General features: G+C 45.3%; 1 protein-coding gene across 4 annotated transcripts in view; it reads right to left on the bottom strand.

Annotated features, from left to right (window-relative positions):
- Positions 1 to 18,902, bottom strand: part of PRKAB2 (protein kinase AMP-activated non-catalytic subunit beta 2) — a 53,753-nt gene extending 34,851 nt beyond the window's left edge. For 2 of the 4 annotated variants that reach the window (XR_006679429.1, XM_045283729.1), the window contains exons 1-7: positions 18,841 to 18,902; positions 18,301 to 18,481; positions 11,835 to 12,001; positions 10,805 to 10,898; positions 10,430 to 10,550; positions 4,169 to 4,302; positions 3,435 to 3,503 (exon numbers count right to left, since the gene is read on the bottom strand). Coding sequence is in view for 3 of the 4 variants with exons in the window: in XM_045283729.1 (XP_045139664.1) it covers positions 3,435 to 3,503; positions 4,169 to 4,302; positions 10,430 to 10,550; positions 10,805 to 10,898; positions 11,835 to 12,001; positions 18,301 to 18,456 (741 nt within the window). In the remaining variant the exon portion in view is untranslated. Of the gene's footprint in view, positions 1 to 2,754; positions 3,140 to 3,434; positions 3,504 to 4,168; positions 4,303 to 10,429; positions 10,551 to 10,804; positions 10,899 to 11,834; positions 12,002 to 18,300; positions 18,482 to 18,840 lie in introns of those variants that run through there. The other 2 variants (XM_045283728.1, XM_045283727.1) reach the window with 2 other exon arrangements.
- Positions 18,903 to 18,933: the final 31 nt, after the last annotated feature.

Below are 18,933 nucleotides of genomic sequence, written 5' to 3'. Positions count from 1 at the left end.
GGGGGGGGGTCTCCCTCTTGAAACTATGTTATATGTTTTTCTATTTTTCAGTAAATGAAACCCAGGATTGATGAACCTACAGGGACAGCAAGTAAAATAATGGTGCGGTTTTTTTTTTTGGTTGGTGGGGGGGGCAGGGTAGTGGGGGGTGATAAAAGGGAGAGGTTGTCCAAGGAGTCCAGAAAGAAAAAGTAGGTTTGGAAACTGATTGTGGAAGCACTTGTACAATACTGCTTGACATGATTGAACTATGGAATGATATGATATATGAATTAACTCCCAAGTAATAATAAATCAAAAGAAAAAAACACGAAAACAAAACATAGACCCAGGAATGAGTTCGGGGCTCACACTAAATCCTAGCTCCAACTTAAGAACGATTAGTTATTATAGCATGGCCCTGCTCGATACTCACCCTTAGAAAGGGAACACAGAAGAAAGATATGGGTGCTATAGCAAAATGTGGTAAAGAAATTAGATGGTGCCCAGCTATTAGATAAAATAGTGTCTGGGGTCTTACAGGCTTATCCCCAAACAAACAGCCATCTAAGCAAAATGTCAACTAAGTCCACATGTAAGAAGTACACCATCACCAGTCACTGAAGGATTGTAAATCATGTAATTAAAAATCGCAGGAGACATTAGTATAAAAGGCTGAATTGTGAGAATCTGATTTGCAGAAGGCGATGGATGGCAGTGGGAACCCAAGATTCATTGTGGAACTCCATAGGAAACAAGACTCCGGTGAACTCCCTCTATGCACAATTGAGGGATGGGAGGAAAGTGGTCACTAAACAGAGTGCTTGGGAGAGAGGAGTACAGAAGATCAAAGGCTTAATTCTGACCGGACCGTCAGTCGATCCCCACTCTGATGCATGCTGGACCTGATCTGCTTCCTAACATTTTCTGTATTTCTGCTGTTTTGCTTTTGTTCATCTGTATTAAGCTGTCTCTCAGAGGTGTTATGCCATTGGAGGTTGCCCTCTTGAAGTTGTATTATATGTCTTTCTGCTTTTTGGCATGTGAAACTCAGGAATGATGAACCTATAGGGACAGCAAGTAGAACAAGGGTTTTGGAGGGCAGGGGGTACAGTGGTGGTGGGGGCAGTGGTGTAAAAGAGAGACAATGTCCAGGAGTCCAGGAAGAAAAAGACTGTTTGGAAACTGCGGTAGCAATTGTACAGTTCTGCTTGACATGATTGATCTACAGAATGATATGTGCATTAACTCCCAATTAACAAACAAACAAACATAAATTACTGGGTCTCATCTTGCTAGCGGTGGTGGTGCTGTAGTGCCAGTTCCAACTCACAGCAACCCGTAGGTCATGTGACAGACTAATCACAGGGCTTTCTTTACACTAAGCTTCACTGGAGAAATCCACCAGGCCTTTCTCCCTGGAGTTGCTGGGTGGAATCTAACCACAAAACTTTCAATTAGCAGCAAAGCACTTAACCACCTGGGCTGCTTCAGCCCCATCCTCTGTGTACTGTTTTAGAATCTCTGGTTACAGAACCTCTGAATTTGTAATTTTACATTTACCTTTCCAGGTGCAATGCAGTGAATGATTTAGCAAAGCTCATTTAGCTACAGCCTTGGCTACTGCCACCAAACAACGTTTGTTTTCCTGATGGGTCTGGGTAAGAAGGTGGGGGTAGATACTGAGACGCTTATATGACTCAGTTCTGAAAGGCTCTTAACAGGATTAACGATGGCTGCCATCCTGGTGGATATAAAAGCAGCCATCTCAGATGCAGGCTAAATAAAGGGCTCTCACTACCTGCGAGAGAGAAGAGCCAGGAGTGTAGCATGTCTTTTGAACCCCGAGATCCCTGCACGCTGAACCTCATTGACTCAGGAGACAACGTTGGCACCAGAGGAGCAGCAACAGCAGCAGAACCAGGAGCCAGAGCAAGAGGCAGAGTGGGAAACTTCCTAACCACAGAACAAGTGAAGCTGTGTGCTTCGGGGCTGGAGGCTGGCTTGTGGAATGCCTTCAGGGTAAGGCTTACATTTAATATGCCTTTGGCCATTTATTGGCAGCCCTCTAAGAGTTTGGTAGCTTTGCTCAAGCAGGCCAGACCAAGAGGCTGAGGGCAAGAGTGTGACCTGCCTAAAGGCATGAAGAGAAGAATTTGCCTAAACAGCTGTATCCTGAGTGTTTCTCACCTGTTAACTTCCTAATAAACCCCGTAAGGGTGAGCACTGTCTAAGTTCTGTGTGGCCACTGCAATGAATTACGGTACCTAACGGAAAAGTAGAGAACGGTGCTCTGGAAGGGGCAGTTGGTGTCAGAATTTGTAAGGAAGCAGGCCTGATCTTAGTCTCCTAGGAATCAGCCCGGGGCAGCCGATGTCAGTGATGTCCTCCCCCTGTCTGTAGCTAGAAGGAGCCCTGGTGATGTGCTGGGCTCCAAGTTGGGCCGCTAACCAAAACCCCGCTCTGCGGGAGAAAGACGAGCCTTTCCGCTCACAGAAGGTGTTCCAGTCTCAGAAACCCGCAGGGGCAGTTCTCCCCTGTTGATCGGACTCGAGGGGATGAGTTTGGAGAGTTTGTGTAGCTGTGGGTCAGATGCCACCCTCGTGTCATTTTCTTTGATAACTGAAGGCTGGGGTGGAAGCATGTCTCACCTCTGCCTTGTGACAATCACCCTGGAGAGCTAGAAGGGGTCAGATGTGGCCTCCACACAGTTTCTTCTCCAGGTAATTCCAATCATGACCAGTCTAGTTTAGTAACACCAATGGTATATCACTTTATTCTAATAGCCAAGCCACAGAGGTATGACAAGACAACCCAGACAATAAAGCAGCACAGAAACAGCTCGAGGGCCCGGGAGTTGGAGGAGATGAGGCATGTGGTTATACTTCAGTTTCACCTAGTGTGCAGGAGAGGCAGAAGACCTGGGCAGACCAGACCCAGGCGTCTGGGAGCAACTCCTGCTCACCTCTAAGAAGGCAGAAGCCTGATGATCACATTCAGGTATTCTCTGAATTAGAAGCTCACGTTTGCTTTTTCGGTAGATGTGATGTGACCAATTTACCTCTAAGAATGAAATCCTACTGCTAGGACCTCACAACATTTGGTATAAAGTTTCCTGTCATCTAAATAGAAGCTGCTAAGCAAAGACAGATCGAGGGACCTGTTAAGATAAAATAAAAGATTAAAATTAAAAAGGCCAAACAGTCATTCACTCACTGCCATCAAGTTGCTGCCAACTCATTGCAACCCTACAGGACAGGGTAGAACTTCTTCTGAATTTCTAAGACCACAACTCTTCATGGCAGTAGAAAGCCATGTCTTTCTCCCCAAAGTTCTCACTCGTTTTTTAAAAAAGAAATGAAAGTAGTTCTTCTCATCTGACCCTTACAGCCAGCTTCAGTGAAGCATTGAGCAAATGTTACCCTCATCCTGTGAAGAGACTGGCCAGCACTTACCTTAATGGACAACGCATAGAGATGGTTCAGCATTACATGGTTGGGCTCGGGGAGCAAGGCTGGGTCACACTAAGAGAGGAAAAAACATCACTAAATGGAGTTTGACGACTTAAACTAAAGAGTTTCTCTTCTTCAGAGCTCTCAGGAACTAATCAGAAATGCTAAACTAGGAGTGTATTTTCTCTTTTTAAACAACACACCCATCCCCATCTCAAATTATTTCAATAGCACCTCCTCATTATGGAAAATTCGGAGCCAAGGGCAGAAACCCTAAACCTCACCAATTACTAATCTTTGGTAAGGCTAGTGTAAAAATCTTGCCCACAACACACCTATCCAAGATTTCGGTTGGATAAGCAACTGGATTGAATGAACAAAGATGTAAATTCTTTTCAGTTGGAGGGGGGATTCACTTATGTTATATATCTCCAAATTATAAGTTGAGTCTGCTGGAACAGAAGCCCCAGGTGGCATTAGAGGGAAGCACAACTCTGGGTCTGATTTTCTATGCACTCCCATCATCAGGAACAGGAGAAAACCCTGAGCGCCAACACTGGTACTGGAGGAAGCCACAACACAGTCCTAGAAAAAGAAACTGAGAATGCTGTTTACATGGATATGACTTATACTCTAACCACACCTTTGCTTCCAACCTCTACGATAATTAAAGTTTGGCCCAAATGGTCCCAGTGACCCCCAGGTGCCCTAGAGATACGAGCGAGCGGGATACTCACAGAAATGTTAGTGTCCTTGTTCAGAATAACTTGGAGAAGGTGGGGAGGAAGGATGGGTGGGGATTTGAATCGCTCCTCAGATCGAAACACATACATTTCTTGACCGTAAGGCCCTGGGGGTGAGCTGGAAAGGTCTGGAAGATATTTACCCAGATATGAGAAAAAGTTTGGAGAGTCAGCAAAAAACATACAGAAAAAGCTATCTTACATGGCAACCAATATTGGCTGCAAGGAACCCTGGTGGTGCAAAGGTGAAGAACTTATCTACTAATTGAAAGGTTGGTGGTTCAAGCCCACCCACTGCTCCAGCAAAAAAAAAGATGTGACAGTTTGCTTTCACATAGATGTGCGGTCTTGGGAACTCAATGGGGTGGGTCTACTCTGTCCCGTGACACAGCGGGGTCAGCAGTGAGTTTGGTTCTAGCCTGCAATGAAAACCATTTCAAGAACCAGTCGAATGACCTAAATTTCAGCCAAATACATACACATACATACAAAAAAATGGGCAATGACTGTGATATTAAACAATATTTTAAAATAGCATAAACTTGAAACTTTCAAAGTATCTCCAGGCACTTTGTCTTATGGTCCAACAGAGCATCCTTGGGAGTGTGCCTTAAACTCAAACCAAGCTCACTGCATGGCATCTGTCCTGACTCAGTGACCCGACAGGACTGCCCCTTGCTGTTAGCAGCTCTCCTCATAACCCCCACGCCACCTGTACATCGTAGGACACTTGTTATTTCCCTTTCATTAACAACTAAAACTAATATATACAAATTGACCACATTCTTCACCCAAAGTCACATAGATGGTGAGTGAGTATACAAAATTCACTTGATCTTTTTTGTTTGTTTCTCAGTCTCTCATTTGTCAAATTGGAGGACTTAGATTCTTCCTGAGTCTCAGTTGAGGAGACAACAGTGCCTTAAATGGGGTGTATTAGACACTCAGGACACAAGGGTGATTTATGCTGTTCCAAAAAGTAACATCAATAGTACAGTCATTGTTTGCAGGGGGGGGGAAATGAAATATTGTTTTCATTATGTGATCTCAGATCAGAAAGTAAAGCTGGACAATCTTTTTTAAAAAAGCATTTATCGTGAATTAGGTGAAAGTTTACAGAGTATGGATAATCTTGACTGATAGTATAATGATGGATAAGCTTTTAAAATATTAGATTCAATGATGAGGTCACTTGTGATTGGAAGTTTTTGTATAATATGATTCTGGCAAAGCAGCCAATGAATAATAGGCATATAACCATAATTATATACAGAGGACTAGCGTATTTCTTCTGCTCTATCTTTCTCACCTCTTTTCTCTCATTTTCTGATCTACTAGACTAAGACACATACTGATCCACGTGAGAGGGTAGAAACTGCCCATGGGCTTTCCTAGGCTACAAGCTTCGTGGCAGTGGACCACCCAGTGCTTCTGTCACGGAACCACTGAGTGAGGCTGAAAAGCCACCTTTCTGGTTGGCACTTCGAACTGTTGAACAACCTGGGCTCCGATGTAGCAGATAAAAAAACAAACAAACAAGCCCACGGCCACGGAGTTGATTCTGTCTCATCACAACGCTAGAAAAGGTTTTGGAGGCTGTAAATCTTTTTAAAATCATTTTATTGGGGGCTCGTACAACTCTTATCACAATCTATACATACATCCATTGTGTCAAGCACATTTGTACATTTGTTGCCATCATCCTCAAAACATTTGCTTTCTCCTTGAGCCCTTGGCATCAGCTCCTCATGTTTTCCCCTCCCTTCCTGCCTCCCCCCCTTCATAAACCCTTGATAATTTATAAAGTATTATTATTTTGTCATGTCTTACACTGTCCAATGTCTCCCTTATACCCACTTTTCTGTTGTCTGTCCCCCAGGGAGCAGGTTATATGTAGATCCTTGTAATTGGCTCCCCCTTTCTACCCTACCTTCCCTCCACCCTACCTTCCCTCCACCTTACCTTCCCTCCACCCTACCTTCCCTCCACCCTACCTTCCCTCCACCCTACCTTCCCTCCACCCTCCTGGTATTGCCACTCTCCCCATTTGCCCTAAGGGGTCATCTGTCCTGGATTCCCTGTGCTTCCAGTTCCTATCTGTACCAGTGTACATCCTCTGGTCTACCCAGATCTGTAAGGTAGAGTTGGGATCACGGTAGTGTGTGTGGGGGGGGAAGCATTTAGGAACTAGAGGAAAGTTGTATGTTTCATTGTTGCTACACTACACCCTGACTGGCTCGTCTCCTCCCCATGACCCTTCTGTAAGGGGATGTCCAGTTGCCTACAGATGGACTTTGGGTTCCCACTCCACTCTCCCCCTCATTCACAATGATATGATTTTTTGTTCTTTGATGCCTGATACCTGATCCCATCGACAGAGGCTGTAAATCTTTACAGGAGCAGATAGCCGCATCTTTCTCTCAAGAACTGTCTGGTGGGTTTGAACTGCTGACCTTGGGGTTAGCAAGCCAGCGCTTAACCCAAAGTATCACCAGGACAGTTGAGATTTTATAAAACTGTAGAAATGCCAACCAAGCTCTGATATTGCCAGTTCTGTTCCAAGGCAACTACACAAAGCAAATTAGGAAAATGTAGCCTTTGCTAGGAGAAATCACCAACAGTAAATGAAAAACTTAAATTACTAGTGATAAATGTTCAGATGACAGACCATGGCCCACTAGTGGGTTATAAAAGAAAAGATAAAATAGAAAGTGGAGTGTATCATCAGTAATAAGAGCAAATATAATAGGACGAGACTTGTATTATACAGTTGTGTGTGCGTATGTATGTATTTTGGGATGCAATGTAAAATACGTATCTTACTGCAGGTCCTGGTTTAAAGTTTGAAATAAAATATGAGGGGATACGTCCCCTCCCCCCCCAAAACGGAATTTTTTTTTCAGAGCCATGTATTTAAACTTTTTTACAAAACAACCTTATTACCTTCAAAGTACTCTCCATTACACTTAATATATTTGTCAAATATTCTAATCCATTCTTGGAAACATTTTTCAAACTCATCTGTTTGGATGGCTGACAAAACCTCCCTCGCTTTTTCTTCACCTCTTCTACATTGTGGAAACAAAAAGAAGTTGCATGGAGAGAGATCAGGTGAGTAAGGTGTGTGGGGCAAGAGAGGCATGCTGTTTTTACCCAAAACTAGTGCACTGAGATGGCTGTATGAGCAGGTGCACTGTTGTGATGGCAAAACCAGTCCCCCGTCTACCCCAAATCAGGTTGCACTGCTTACACAATCTTGTCAAAACCTCTAAATAGAAAGCTTGAACAGTCTGACCTGGTGGAACAAACTCCAAATGTACTACGAGTTGACATGTTCTTCCACTTGGGAAGTTGAAGAATGTCCAGAACAAGGTTTGTCATCAATTGGCATTTCACCTTCTTTGAAACAAGACCATCGTACACTTGAGGTTTTTCCCAAAGCACTCTCCTTGTAAGCTATGTTCAACATCCCAACAGTTTCTGTGGCATTTTTCCTGAGCAGGAAACAAAATTTCACAGGCCCATACTGTTCTCTTAAATGGCCATCACAAAAAAACGAGGTTTGAGGGAAACTGCTTTTATAAAAAAATTCATTGTGACCAGAGAGAACCTTCCCAGGTGATGCCACTGGGTGCTCACCTAGCAGGAAAATGCAGTACTAAGCAAACTCTGCTCTGCCCAGCACAATCTTATTTTTATGGGGGCACCCCCTCGAGTAGTTTGAGATAACAGATGATTTCAAAGGGTGGCTTAAGAAGGCAAAGTAAAGCATTATAATGAAAAATGCAAAGCCCTGGAGTCAGAAAAATAAAAGGAAAGAACTCAGTCAGCATTTCTCAAGCTGAAAGAACCAAATACTGAAGGATTCTATGGACAAAATATAGAACAATGCAAAACAAAGACAAAACCCCAAACCAAACTCACTGCCATCAAATCAGTTCCAAGTCACAGCAGCCGTACAGGATCGAGTAACTGAGTGATTCAGGAAGCATCAAAAGAAGATGGAAGGAACACCCAGAACCACTGTTAACAAAATGAATTGGCCATTGCCCAACCATTCCAATTAAGAACCAATGATAAAAGGATACGGAGCCAACTAAGAGTTCATTAGCACCAATTTTCAGTTTATTGGAAGAGGGAGGAAGAAAATAAACATTTTGTTAAAAAAGAAAAAAAAAGAACCAATGATATTGACATAAATCGAAGTTACACTAAAGGTGAAAAACAAGGTTCCAGGGATTGACAAAAACTCACAGAGCTGAGTAAGTAAATATAATGCCGAAAACACTCATCTCTGACACACACACACACACACACCAAAAAACCTTGGCCAACTGACTGAAAGAGATCCATATCTCTGCCCAGTGTGTGTGTGGAATCAAGGAGAACGACGAAATTATCAAGCAACATTGACAGGGAACTGCATAAATTTAATTGGATTCAAAAGAGGCCATGGAACAAGGGATGTCAGATGGATCTTGGCTGAAAGCAGAGAATACCAAAAAGATGTTCCCTTGTGTTTTATTGACTCTGCAAAGGTATCTATGGATAACATATTCAAGAATAGGAATTCCAGAAGATTTAATGTGCTTATGCAGAACCTTGCACAGACCAAGAGGCAGTAATCTGGAGAGAACCAGGCAGAGCTGCATGCTTCAAATCAGAAAACAATTCTATCAGAAGGGAGAACTGATCACAAGGATCTATATATAACCTCCTCCCTGGGGGACGGACAACAGAAAATTGGGTGAAGTGTAGTACATGACAAAATAAAAATAATTTCTAAATTATCAAGGGTTCAACAGGGAGGGAGGGGAAAAATAAGGAGCTGATACCAAGGGCTCAAGTAGAAAGCAAATGTTTTTTGTTTTTTTTTGAAAGCAAATGTCTTGAGAAGGATGAGGGCAACAAATGTACAAATGTGCTTGACACAATGGATGGATGGATGGATTGTGATAAGAGATGTATGAGCCCCCAATACAATGCTTTAAAATAAAGAAATAAATAAAAGCACACACACACACACAAAGTCTCTCTCGGGGGTTTCAGTCTTATACTCACTCTGTGCTGAGCAACTATTCTGAGAAGATGGACTAAGATGACGGGTGTTAAGACTGGGATAAAGATCATTAATAACCTGTGATAGGCAAATAACACCTTACTTGCTGAAATCAAAAAGGATGTGAAGCTCTCTGATGAAGATCAAAGACTACGCCTTGATATGGATTACACCTTAACACAGAGAAAACCAGAAGTGTAACCGGGCCAGTAAGCAACACATCGTTAATGGAGACAATACGGAAGTTGCAAAGGATTTAATTTTACTGATTGACAATCAATGCTCATGGAAGCAGCAGTCGAGAGATCTAATGAGGTACTAATGAGATTTGCATGGGGCACATGATCTCTTGACCATGTTAAAAACGCAGATGTCACTTTGAGGACCAAGGTGAGCCTGAGCCAAGTGATGGTATTTTCAGTCACCTCATGTGCATCATGTGAAGACCAAACCAAGGGATCAGAGGCTGGAGAAGTGGTGAAAGATTGGACGTATCCTGCATGGAGGGCCAGAAGAATAACCAAATCTCACTTGGAAGTACAGTCAGGATGCCCCTTTAGACGGCAAGACTTCATCTCAAGTGCTTGGATGATGTCCTCAGGAGGGACCAGTCTTTGGAGAAGGGCATCAGGCTTGGTGGAGGAAGGCCCTCAAGGAGGTAGAGGCGATGCACACACAGTGGCTGCAGCCCAGTATGGTGGTGAGGGCAGCGCAGGCGTGCGGCAGGGTCCCCCCCTGTTGTACATGCACAGGGCTGCTGGCGTTGACACGGACTCAACAGCACCTAAGAACTACAGGCTGAGATGGGTACTGCCACAGAGAGGAGGCCCTAAATGTGTGCAGGAAAAACATACCGCATTTAACCAAAGAGTTGGTGGTTCAAACCCAACCAGTGGTTCCATGAGAGAAAGACCTGCTGATCTGCTCCCCAAAAGACTGCAGCCAACAGTTCCATCTTATGCAAGAACTGTTTTACTGAGTTCCATAATTTCCAAGCATTTTATGTGGGGGCCCATTATTTATGTGGGGGCGTAATTTTAAATATATATATATCCTATAAGATTCAGAAAATTCGTGAAAGGCAAATGAGAGGGAAAACACCTTGGGAAGCGACATGAATTATAAAACAGACCGAGCAAGAAAGAGCAAGTGCTACAAAATTACCTCGGAAGAAAGAGCAAGTGCTACAAAATTACCTCGGCAGGATGTCTCTGAGCTTTCCATGGAATCCAGCTTTAAAGCATCAAACACCTCAAAATCCGATTTCTTGACATGGATCAAATTATTAATTGTGCCCAGCTGACTGGTAACCACAGGCTGAAACAGTGAAGGCAGAAAATTAATAGTGAATCCCCTTCTCAAATCCATCTCTTCCATCCAACCCTCCTCTGCTACAAATTAAAGAACAATCACAGTCAGCACACCTCAATCTGTTAGCAAGAGAGCAATCCTCCAGTGAAGGGGAGCTGCCGTCCATCAATCCCCACAGCAGAGAGCTTTGACACCCAGGGGAATGACTGCTAAAACGAGACTGTTACATTCATGGCTACCCTCGGTGACCATGGCCTCACCTCTGATGGATCATGAACCCACTGTCCATCCACAAAGAACTTGTACTGGTGCTCTCCCTCAGGAAGGTCCAGGATGGCCACAAAGTCATTATGGCTACAGAAAAACAAAAAAGTGGGGGAAAGTTGGAAGTTGTTCCAATTAGAAGACAGGAGATAGCGTGTGGCCAACACAGTGTCATTGTACCCATGACTCCCATGTTCCTAAGCCTTTGTAACCCTGGAGTGGAAAACAATGTCTGAAATCATTCTTTTATCATGTTGGAAATATATGATGGAGGCTTTGAAAAGTTTATGGAAAAAAAGAATGAAAAGAGAATGGAATTTTCCCACGAACTTTTTGAAGCCCCCTCGTGTTTGCCAGGACCTCCAGAAAACTTTAGTTCTTAATAAGGAAAAAATCGAAGGGGCTGATACCCCCAAAAGGTTTACCTTAGTACAACTATTTTTTATCAACAAACCAGACCCCTCACATGTGTAAATAAGGCAATAGGTAGGTTCTGGAAGGGTCTCAAGATAATCTTTTCGTATTTTGGTGAGCCTTTTTCTGGCAAACTTCCTACCAAGCAAGGCTATTCTGATAACCAGGTAAATGATGCATTCCTCAATCAGTGACCAAAACACCCATCTACCAAGAACTTCACAATGTGACTGATGTCTGCTTAAATGCGGATGTAGAGCAACTGGGTTCAGTCAGACCCAGGAGCCTTCCTTTGTGCACGCATGGAAAAGACTCACGTTATCCAAGTTCTAACGAATATACTCACAGAAATTCTAAGTTCTTCTGAAGCAATAGTATTCTAAGTGGTAAAATAGGTCTAACTCACTGTAAGGTTTTTGTTTGTTTGTTTGTTTTCTTTTCCTTGTTTGTTTTTTTAAGCCACGGATACAGTAAGTAGTTCATGGATGGGGCTATGTTCCAGAGAGAGTCCTAGCCTTGGGAGAAGACTAGACCAGCCAGGTCTCTCTTTTGAAAAAGGAAATCCTATCTAGTCCTGGACCCTGCAGACTCAACCAAGATGCTGGTCTTCACCTCTTAATCAGTGGAATCTTGGTGCTCCAATTGTTGAAGGACCCCGAGATGAAGACCTCCTTGCCTCCTTCAGACCAGCGGATCACGGTGGGCCGGGCCTGCTGGGTGGGCTTCACAGTGTCTTCCAGATCTTGCTGCCAAGACACAAACTCTTTGTCCCCAGGGAGCTGTGGTAAGAATTAAGTAATCCGCAGAATAAATTGTTACCCAAGGGTTCTTAATAGGTCACTGCCCTTTTAAAATTGAATTGTGTCCTCCAAAGGGTTATGCTGAAGTCCTAACCTATGTACCCATCAATGTGACATTGTGTGGGAAAATAGGGTTTGTATTTAAAAAAACAAAAAGATTATTATTAGTTAAATCATACTAGAGAAGGGTGGGCCCTGGTCTGAATCCCTTCTGAGTAGTATTTTATTAAAGGTGAGGATAGACGTGATAACAGAGTCATCAATATCCACTATCACTGTCAACGAGTCAAATTCCAGCCCATATTGACCCTACAGGACAGGGCGGAACTGCTCCCTAGTGTTCCAACCAGCCAAACTCACTGTCATGGAGTCCGTGCCGACTCATAGCGACCCTATCGGACAGAGTAGAACTGCCCCTATGAGTTTCCAAGACTGTATTCATTATGGTAGTCCAAAGCTCATCTGTCTCCCACGGAGCAGCTGATGGTTTTGAACTGCTGACTTGGCGGCTAGCAGCCCAGTATGTAACCACCATGCTTCAAAAACCACAAATCTTTATGGGAGCAGGCAGCGTTGTCTTTCTGGAGCCTTGAAATTAGCAACACAGGTTGTGAACAAACTACGTATAGAAAAAGTATCTAGGGGCCCAAATAGTCAAATGGCTTATGCTAAGTCATTGCCCATTTCACAGCCCGGACTCCTCACTTTCAGAGTACTGTTGCTATGTGCCCTGAGTGAATCCCGCCTCCGGGCCCGAGGCAGTAAAACTGCTCCATGGCCAAGGTTGTGACCTTCCAGGAACAGATTACGGTGTCTGCCTCACAAGATTCCTCTGGGTGGATTTAAACTGTTAACTTTTCGGCTATTTATAGCATATATAGGGAGCTTCCAGAACCTTCCAAAAACAAATAAAAAACCAAATCACTGCCACTGAGTCAATGCCAACTCCTATCAACCTCATAAACAGGACAGAACTGCTTCTGTGAGTTTCTGAGACTATAACTCTTCTCTATGGGAATAGAAAGCCTTTCCAGCAGCTGGTGGTTTTGAACTACTGACCATGGGGTTAGCGTCCCTAAGCCACCTGGGTTCCTTTTCAGAATCTTAGGCAATCCTTTTTCATAATGTTTTTCAGAAAAGAGAGCGGGATTGATAAGTTCTCTCCCTTTCTTAAAAAAAAAGAGGGGAGCATAAGCGGTCCCACATTTAAAAAAGGTTTAACTCTTATCACCAATGTACTCATAGGGAAGCAATTACGATATGTTTCTGAATGCCTCTTAGGAGAAAGCATACAAAAGCCAAGTCGGGACATATAAGAAGCAATAATCATTTTTGCACGGACAAATGTAAGCAGCCTGGAGATAATGGCATTCATCGAAAACTTCAAACTCCAGAAAACAGATTTCTTAAAACTTGAGAAGTAGTTATGAAATTGGGCTTGCTCACCCATTCCAGGTATGCATTACTTATATCAGGAGCACATAAGAAAGTCCCGGTGCCTCCGGGCGCAGCAGACCCAAGCCACAGTGTCTTTAACCAAAGCAACTCTAATATCAAATGAAAGATGGAGGATTCTAAAAAAAATCGATCCTTTCCTCAAGTGAATTTTTTTCACTACCATCCTTTAGCCCACAAGTTGGCACACAGCCAGTGGCTGAGATGTCTTTGTAAAGAAAGTTTATGGGGACCAAGCCCCACTCACATTGTTACTTTTTCACTACTGTAACAGAACTGAGTAGTTGACAGATATGTATGGCCCTTTACAGGAAAAACAACAACAACCAAACCCAACAACTGGAGGAGCCTCTGTTTTATTGTTGGTTGTCATGGAGTCAGCCCAACTCATGGTGGCCCCCATGCACAAAGGAATGCTGCCCCGTCCAGTATTTCATTTCCATGATTCCCTGTAGCTGGGACCACTGGGATACACAGAGTTTTCTTGGCTGATTTTCAGAAGTAGATTACCAGAACTTTCTTCTTAGTCTCTGTCTTGAGTCTGAGAGGCCCACTGGCACCTGGCCAGCAACCGGGCAACACACAAGCCTCCACTGACAGATGATGGGGTGGTGGGGTATGCACGAGGAGTACCGGCCTGGAATCAACCCCAGGGCTCCCGCATGTCGAACAAGGTTTCCATCACGGAACCACAAACATTTCACTTTCATTCACTCATTGCCTTCAAGCCAGTGCCGACACAGAGCAACCTCCTGCAGGTTTCTGAGATTGTGGCTCTTTACAGGAGTAGAAAGTTCAGTCTTTCTCCCATGGAGCTGCTGGTGGTTTTGAACTGTTGACCCTGAGGATCGCAGCCCAACATGTAACCTCTATACCAAGAACGCTTGTTTCATCTTAGACGAGTAGAAATGACTTTGGAAAATAGGACAACATACACTAGGTCAAAATTTTACCAAATACAACTAGCTTATTCATTTGGGTTGTCTGTCCATAGTCATGAAGGCTACCAGTCCGTGGAGCATGTCCCCATGCCTGGTAAAGTAGAGGGTCAGCGAAGAGCCGCAGCAAGATGGACGGACACAGCGACTGCAACAATGGGCTCAAGCATAAGAACCACTGTGAGGATGCTGCAGGACGGCCAGTGCTGCCTTTCAGGTCACTGTGTGTCGAGAATGACCTGCCAGCCAGCAGCTAACAACAGCACTCTTCCAAACTATCTCTTGATAGCCCTCAAAACTGGGAGCAGCACAATCCAAAGTACATGCAAGAAGAGAATCGAAAGAACTTTCGTGTTAGAAAAGGAATTGGCTGAAGAGAAAATCTTGATCTCCCTGTTTTCAAAGGAAAATACTCTTCCCTGACCAGCTGCGTCAAAATGATGGGCATTTTTACAGATGCTTCAGAAACCCCTCAGATTCCGGTCTCACCTACTCCACGATCCTCAAGTTCATTCCCTAGTGACCCTGGAGCCAGAACGGAAGTGCCTCACAGGATTGCCCAATCTTTCCGGAAGCTGAAGACCCAGCTTTCTCTCCCAGAGTGGCTGATCTTTAGCTTGGCAGCTGAGCGCTTTAACCACTGCATCACCAAGGCCCATGCTTCAGGAATGATAGAGGCTGGAGAGTGATTTTTCCCAGTGCTTCTCTAACAGTAATGCTGTGGTTATGTTAAAATTAACAGGGACCAAAAAAGCCTCGCCTTTAGAGATAGATCCTGAAATAGCTGCAGATAAATGTGCTTCAAATAATTGGTAGGGGTGGTGGTGGTGGTGGTGGTGGTGGTGGAGTGCAGATTAGGGCAAAAGTTAAATTTGTATGTGTTTAATCTTACTTCAGTTGATTAAAAGGCATACATATACCTTCCTTACTGTGTAATGAATCCATATATACTTATATATATGTATACACATACACACACATATATATAAAGGCCACTTATGGAAAATTTGGAAATCACACAAAGTAGGGAGAACTGTGTAATGTATACATGGATTCATTACACAGTTCTCCCTACTTTGTATGATTTCCAAATTTTCCATAAGCGGACTTAAAAAACTTCAGGCAATTCTACTGTACTAGGATGGAGAACCATCAAACTGGTTGACTAACGATCACTTATGACTTACGATTTTCCATTTAGAATCTGGACGCTGCACACCACTAACACGCCTAGCTTTGGAGGAGAGCCCTTCCCCACATGACATGGTGTGGCGGGCAGGCGTGAGTGCAGCTGGCTGGCTCAGCGAGTGTTTACTCCAAGTCACACAGTCAGCAAAACCGCCGGGGAGCGAGGAAGCACAACTCAAACCATCGTGTGACAGCTCAGTACGAGGATGGAAGGCGTGCAAAGGGTGGCACGAGAAGTATAAATCTGACATTCGGAAAAGACTTTAAGATGACCGAGAGCAGGTTTCTTCTTTCACAAATCTCCAGCTTGAACTGAGAGAAAGAATGACTCAACTAGGCCCCCACGCAGGCTGAGGGCTGGCTTCTCTTCAGGCCACTGATGACTGCAGTCGCTGTTGGATAAATATTCAGCTCCTGAGTCACTGAAGCAGGACAAGGGGCAAAAAGACGATGAGGGCAGATGCGCTTGCGAATGCTTGGCGGAGGTAAATTCAGATGTCTGCTTAGACAGGCTAAAAGGAAGAGAGAGAGGTCCTGCCGTGGGAGAGAAAAGAAAGGAACGGAGAAGAAGTCCCCAGACAAGCTCCTTTCAATTACCCTCTTTCTCGCTTCCCTCGATTGGGCTCCAAGGAGCTACACAAACCACAGACTCCGAATTTCAGACTACAATTGTGGCAAACAATCCTCTGCTTACTGTCTGAGACACCAGTTTGGTGGGAAACGATGAGGTGATGAGAGACACACTCCAATCTCATCAATCCCTCCATTATTCTACTTCAGCCTAGTCAGTCTAGCTGGGTGAATGAAATGTATTCATTACCGAAAGCTCTACTGGGATTAGAAACATGAGGCCCAACTCACCACGCCGTCAGGCCCATCTGTCCTCTTTGTAGCATGAACACAAGGTACTGCCTTGGATTGGAAAGCATAGGTCCCGGGGCAGCTATAGCTGGTCGTCTTGTTAAACTGTGGCAACATGGTGAGGTACAACTGGGAGGGCGAGGGTGAGCCAAAGAGGAAGCCCCGTGAGGAGCTGTGTCGATACAGAGGCTACAGCAAGGCCCTCACGCACAGCAGTGTGGGCTCTGCTGTGCACAGGGTTACCATGCATCAGCACTGACGACAGCATCCAGCAATAACAAAGAGGAGACCTGGTGGTGTAGTGCTTACACACTGGGCTGCTAACTGCAAGGTCGGCAGTTCAAAATCACCAGTGCTACTATTATAAAGAGTTGGTGTTTGGGAACTCACCGGAGCAGTTCTGTCCCGTGCTACAGACCTGCTCTATGTTGGCATGGACTAGGTGGCAGTTGAGTTTGTGTTTTGGGAACAAGAACAGAAAGGACTGGAAATGGAAAATTGGTGGAGTCTCAGAATCATTTGCTTCCTCACTTGAGCAGCAGCTGGGCGGCACAGACTCAGCCAACACAACTATGAAGTACAGGAATGACAATGTCCAGCCAAGCAGACTTTACTGGTCCCCAGAGGCACCATGGTAGCATCATGGGCGAGGCAGTGAGCTAGTAAACAAAAAGGGCAGACAATTCAAACCCACCAACTTCTTTTTTTTTTTTTTTTTTTTTGAATGGTCGGGTGCAGTGGCGGGTGGCTGGACCCACCAACTTCTCCACATGATAAAAATGAGGCTTTCTACTCCTGAAAAAAAGTTAGTCTTGGAAACCCACCGGAGCAGCAGTGCTACCCTGTCTTATATGATCACATTGAAATTGATCCGATGGCAGTGATTTTTTTGAGGGGGTAGGGGGTAGCTTATAGGGTTGCCATAGGGTCTTGGTAAATCCATCTGGTGTATTGGTCATGAGTTAGACTGCTAACTGCAAGGTCAGCAGTTTGAAATTACCAGCAAAGTCTGGACTTTCTACTCTCCTGAAGATATACAGACTCAGAAACCCACATAGAAGCAGTTCTACTCCATCCTGTAGGGTCACCATGAGTCAGCAACAAGAGAGATAGGGTCGCTATGAGTCAGGATGGAATGGGGGGCAGTGAGTATCGGACCCAGGGCTAGGATTGCTGTCAGAATCCATACAGTTGATTTTGACCTGGGACCACAGGGCAGAACTGTCAGGCCCACGAATAAGACTCAACGGTACTGGCTATGGGTAATCTTTACAGCGTCAGATGGCCAGTCTTTCTCCCAGAGAGCCACTGGACTCACAAGGCCAAGGCCAAGTCTGGTTAGCAGAGGGGGTTCTTAACCAATGCACACCAGGATTTCTTAAGGTATTCAAATAAGCAAGTGGTTGCTGCTGACAGCCATGCCAAATAGGGAAGAGCCACAGGCACACCAAGCTCTTACGGCAAAAATGGTACTGCTACATGGAAGTGTTCGGGAGAAAGGCAATCCATTTAACCAACTTAGGACCGACTGACAACTGGTCAGAAGCTCAGGCAACTTACTGCCTAAGTTTTCCATTAGGGCTAACAAAGCATAATTCAGCAAGTCTCTAGAACCAAGGATTCTAGGGGGATTTATTATTCCCCATCTTAAAAATGTAGTCAACTGTTTTGAAAACCAGGAAAATCAGATATCCCTTTATCTTATCTTGTGGCAGCACCACAGGAGAAACGATCATTCCTACACGCTTGACCCTGGAAAACCCCTTTAATTCAAAATACTGGCACCTAGGTCGGGATGAGAGAAAGACGCGGAGCCTTTACACGGCGGGTGCATACCTTGGGGTCCTGCAAGCTGAAGACGTTGGGGTCGTCGATGCTCCCCACCATGATCTTGTGCTCCTTGCCCGGGGCATGGCCGCCGGCACCTTCGGCGCGCGCTGCCTTGGTGCCGTGGCGCTCCCCGGACACCCGGTCGCTGGTGGTGTTTCCCATGACTGCGGCTCGGGTCGGGAGCCACCTGACGCGGAGAACGACACGGTGCGGGGGACACCCCGGCGGCCGCGTCAGAGGCGCCCCCGGCCCCGCCCCTGCGCCCTGGGATCCGAGCGGGGAATCCCCGCCCCAGGGAAGCCGTGCCCGGGATCCCCTCCCTGCCCAGCCTCCCGGAGCGTCCGGTCATCGCCGGGCGCCCGCACTGCCTCCTTCCCCGGACACCCGCTTCCGGGGACTCCCCGTACCCACTGCCCCCCGCACCCGGTGCCCACTGCCCGCATCCCAATCACCTCCCGCGTTCCGCTCCCTCCTCCCCCGGCCACTGGTGCAGTGGGTGCTCGGCAGAGAGCTGCACCAATAAAGTTATTGAAATTGAAGCCGCACCTCCGCGGGTAGGGATCCGGATTTCCTCCTAAAATGGCTACGAGGCCAGTAGCCCTGGGCACGCCCCGCACGCGTTCCCAGCGGCTCGTCCCC

This window comes from Echinops telfairi, unplaced genomic scaffold (assembly GCF_000313985.2).
Source record: "Echinops telfairi isolate 266 unplaced genomic scaffold, ASM31398v2 ScPeMD7_7466;HRSCAF=8504, whole genome shotgun sequence".
NCBI lineage: Eukaryota > Metazoa > Chordata > Mammalia > Afrosoricida > Tenrecidae > Echinops > Echinops telfairi.
The sequence above is the reverse complement of the archived record's forward strand: the minus strand, read 5'-3'. Positions and strand labels throughout refer to the sequence as shown.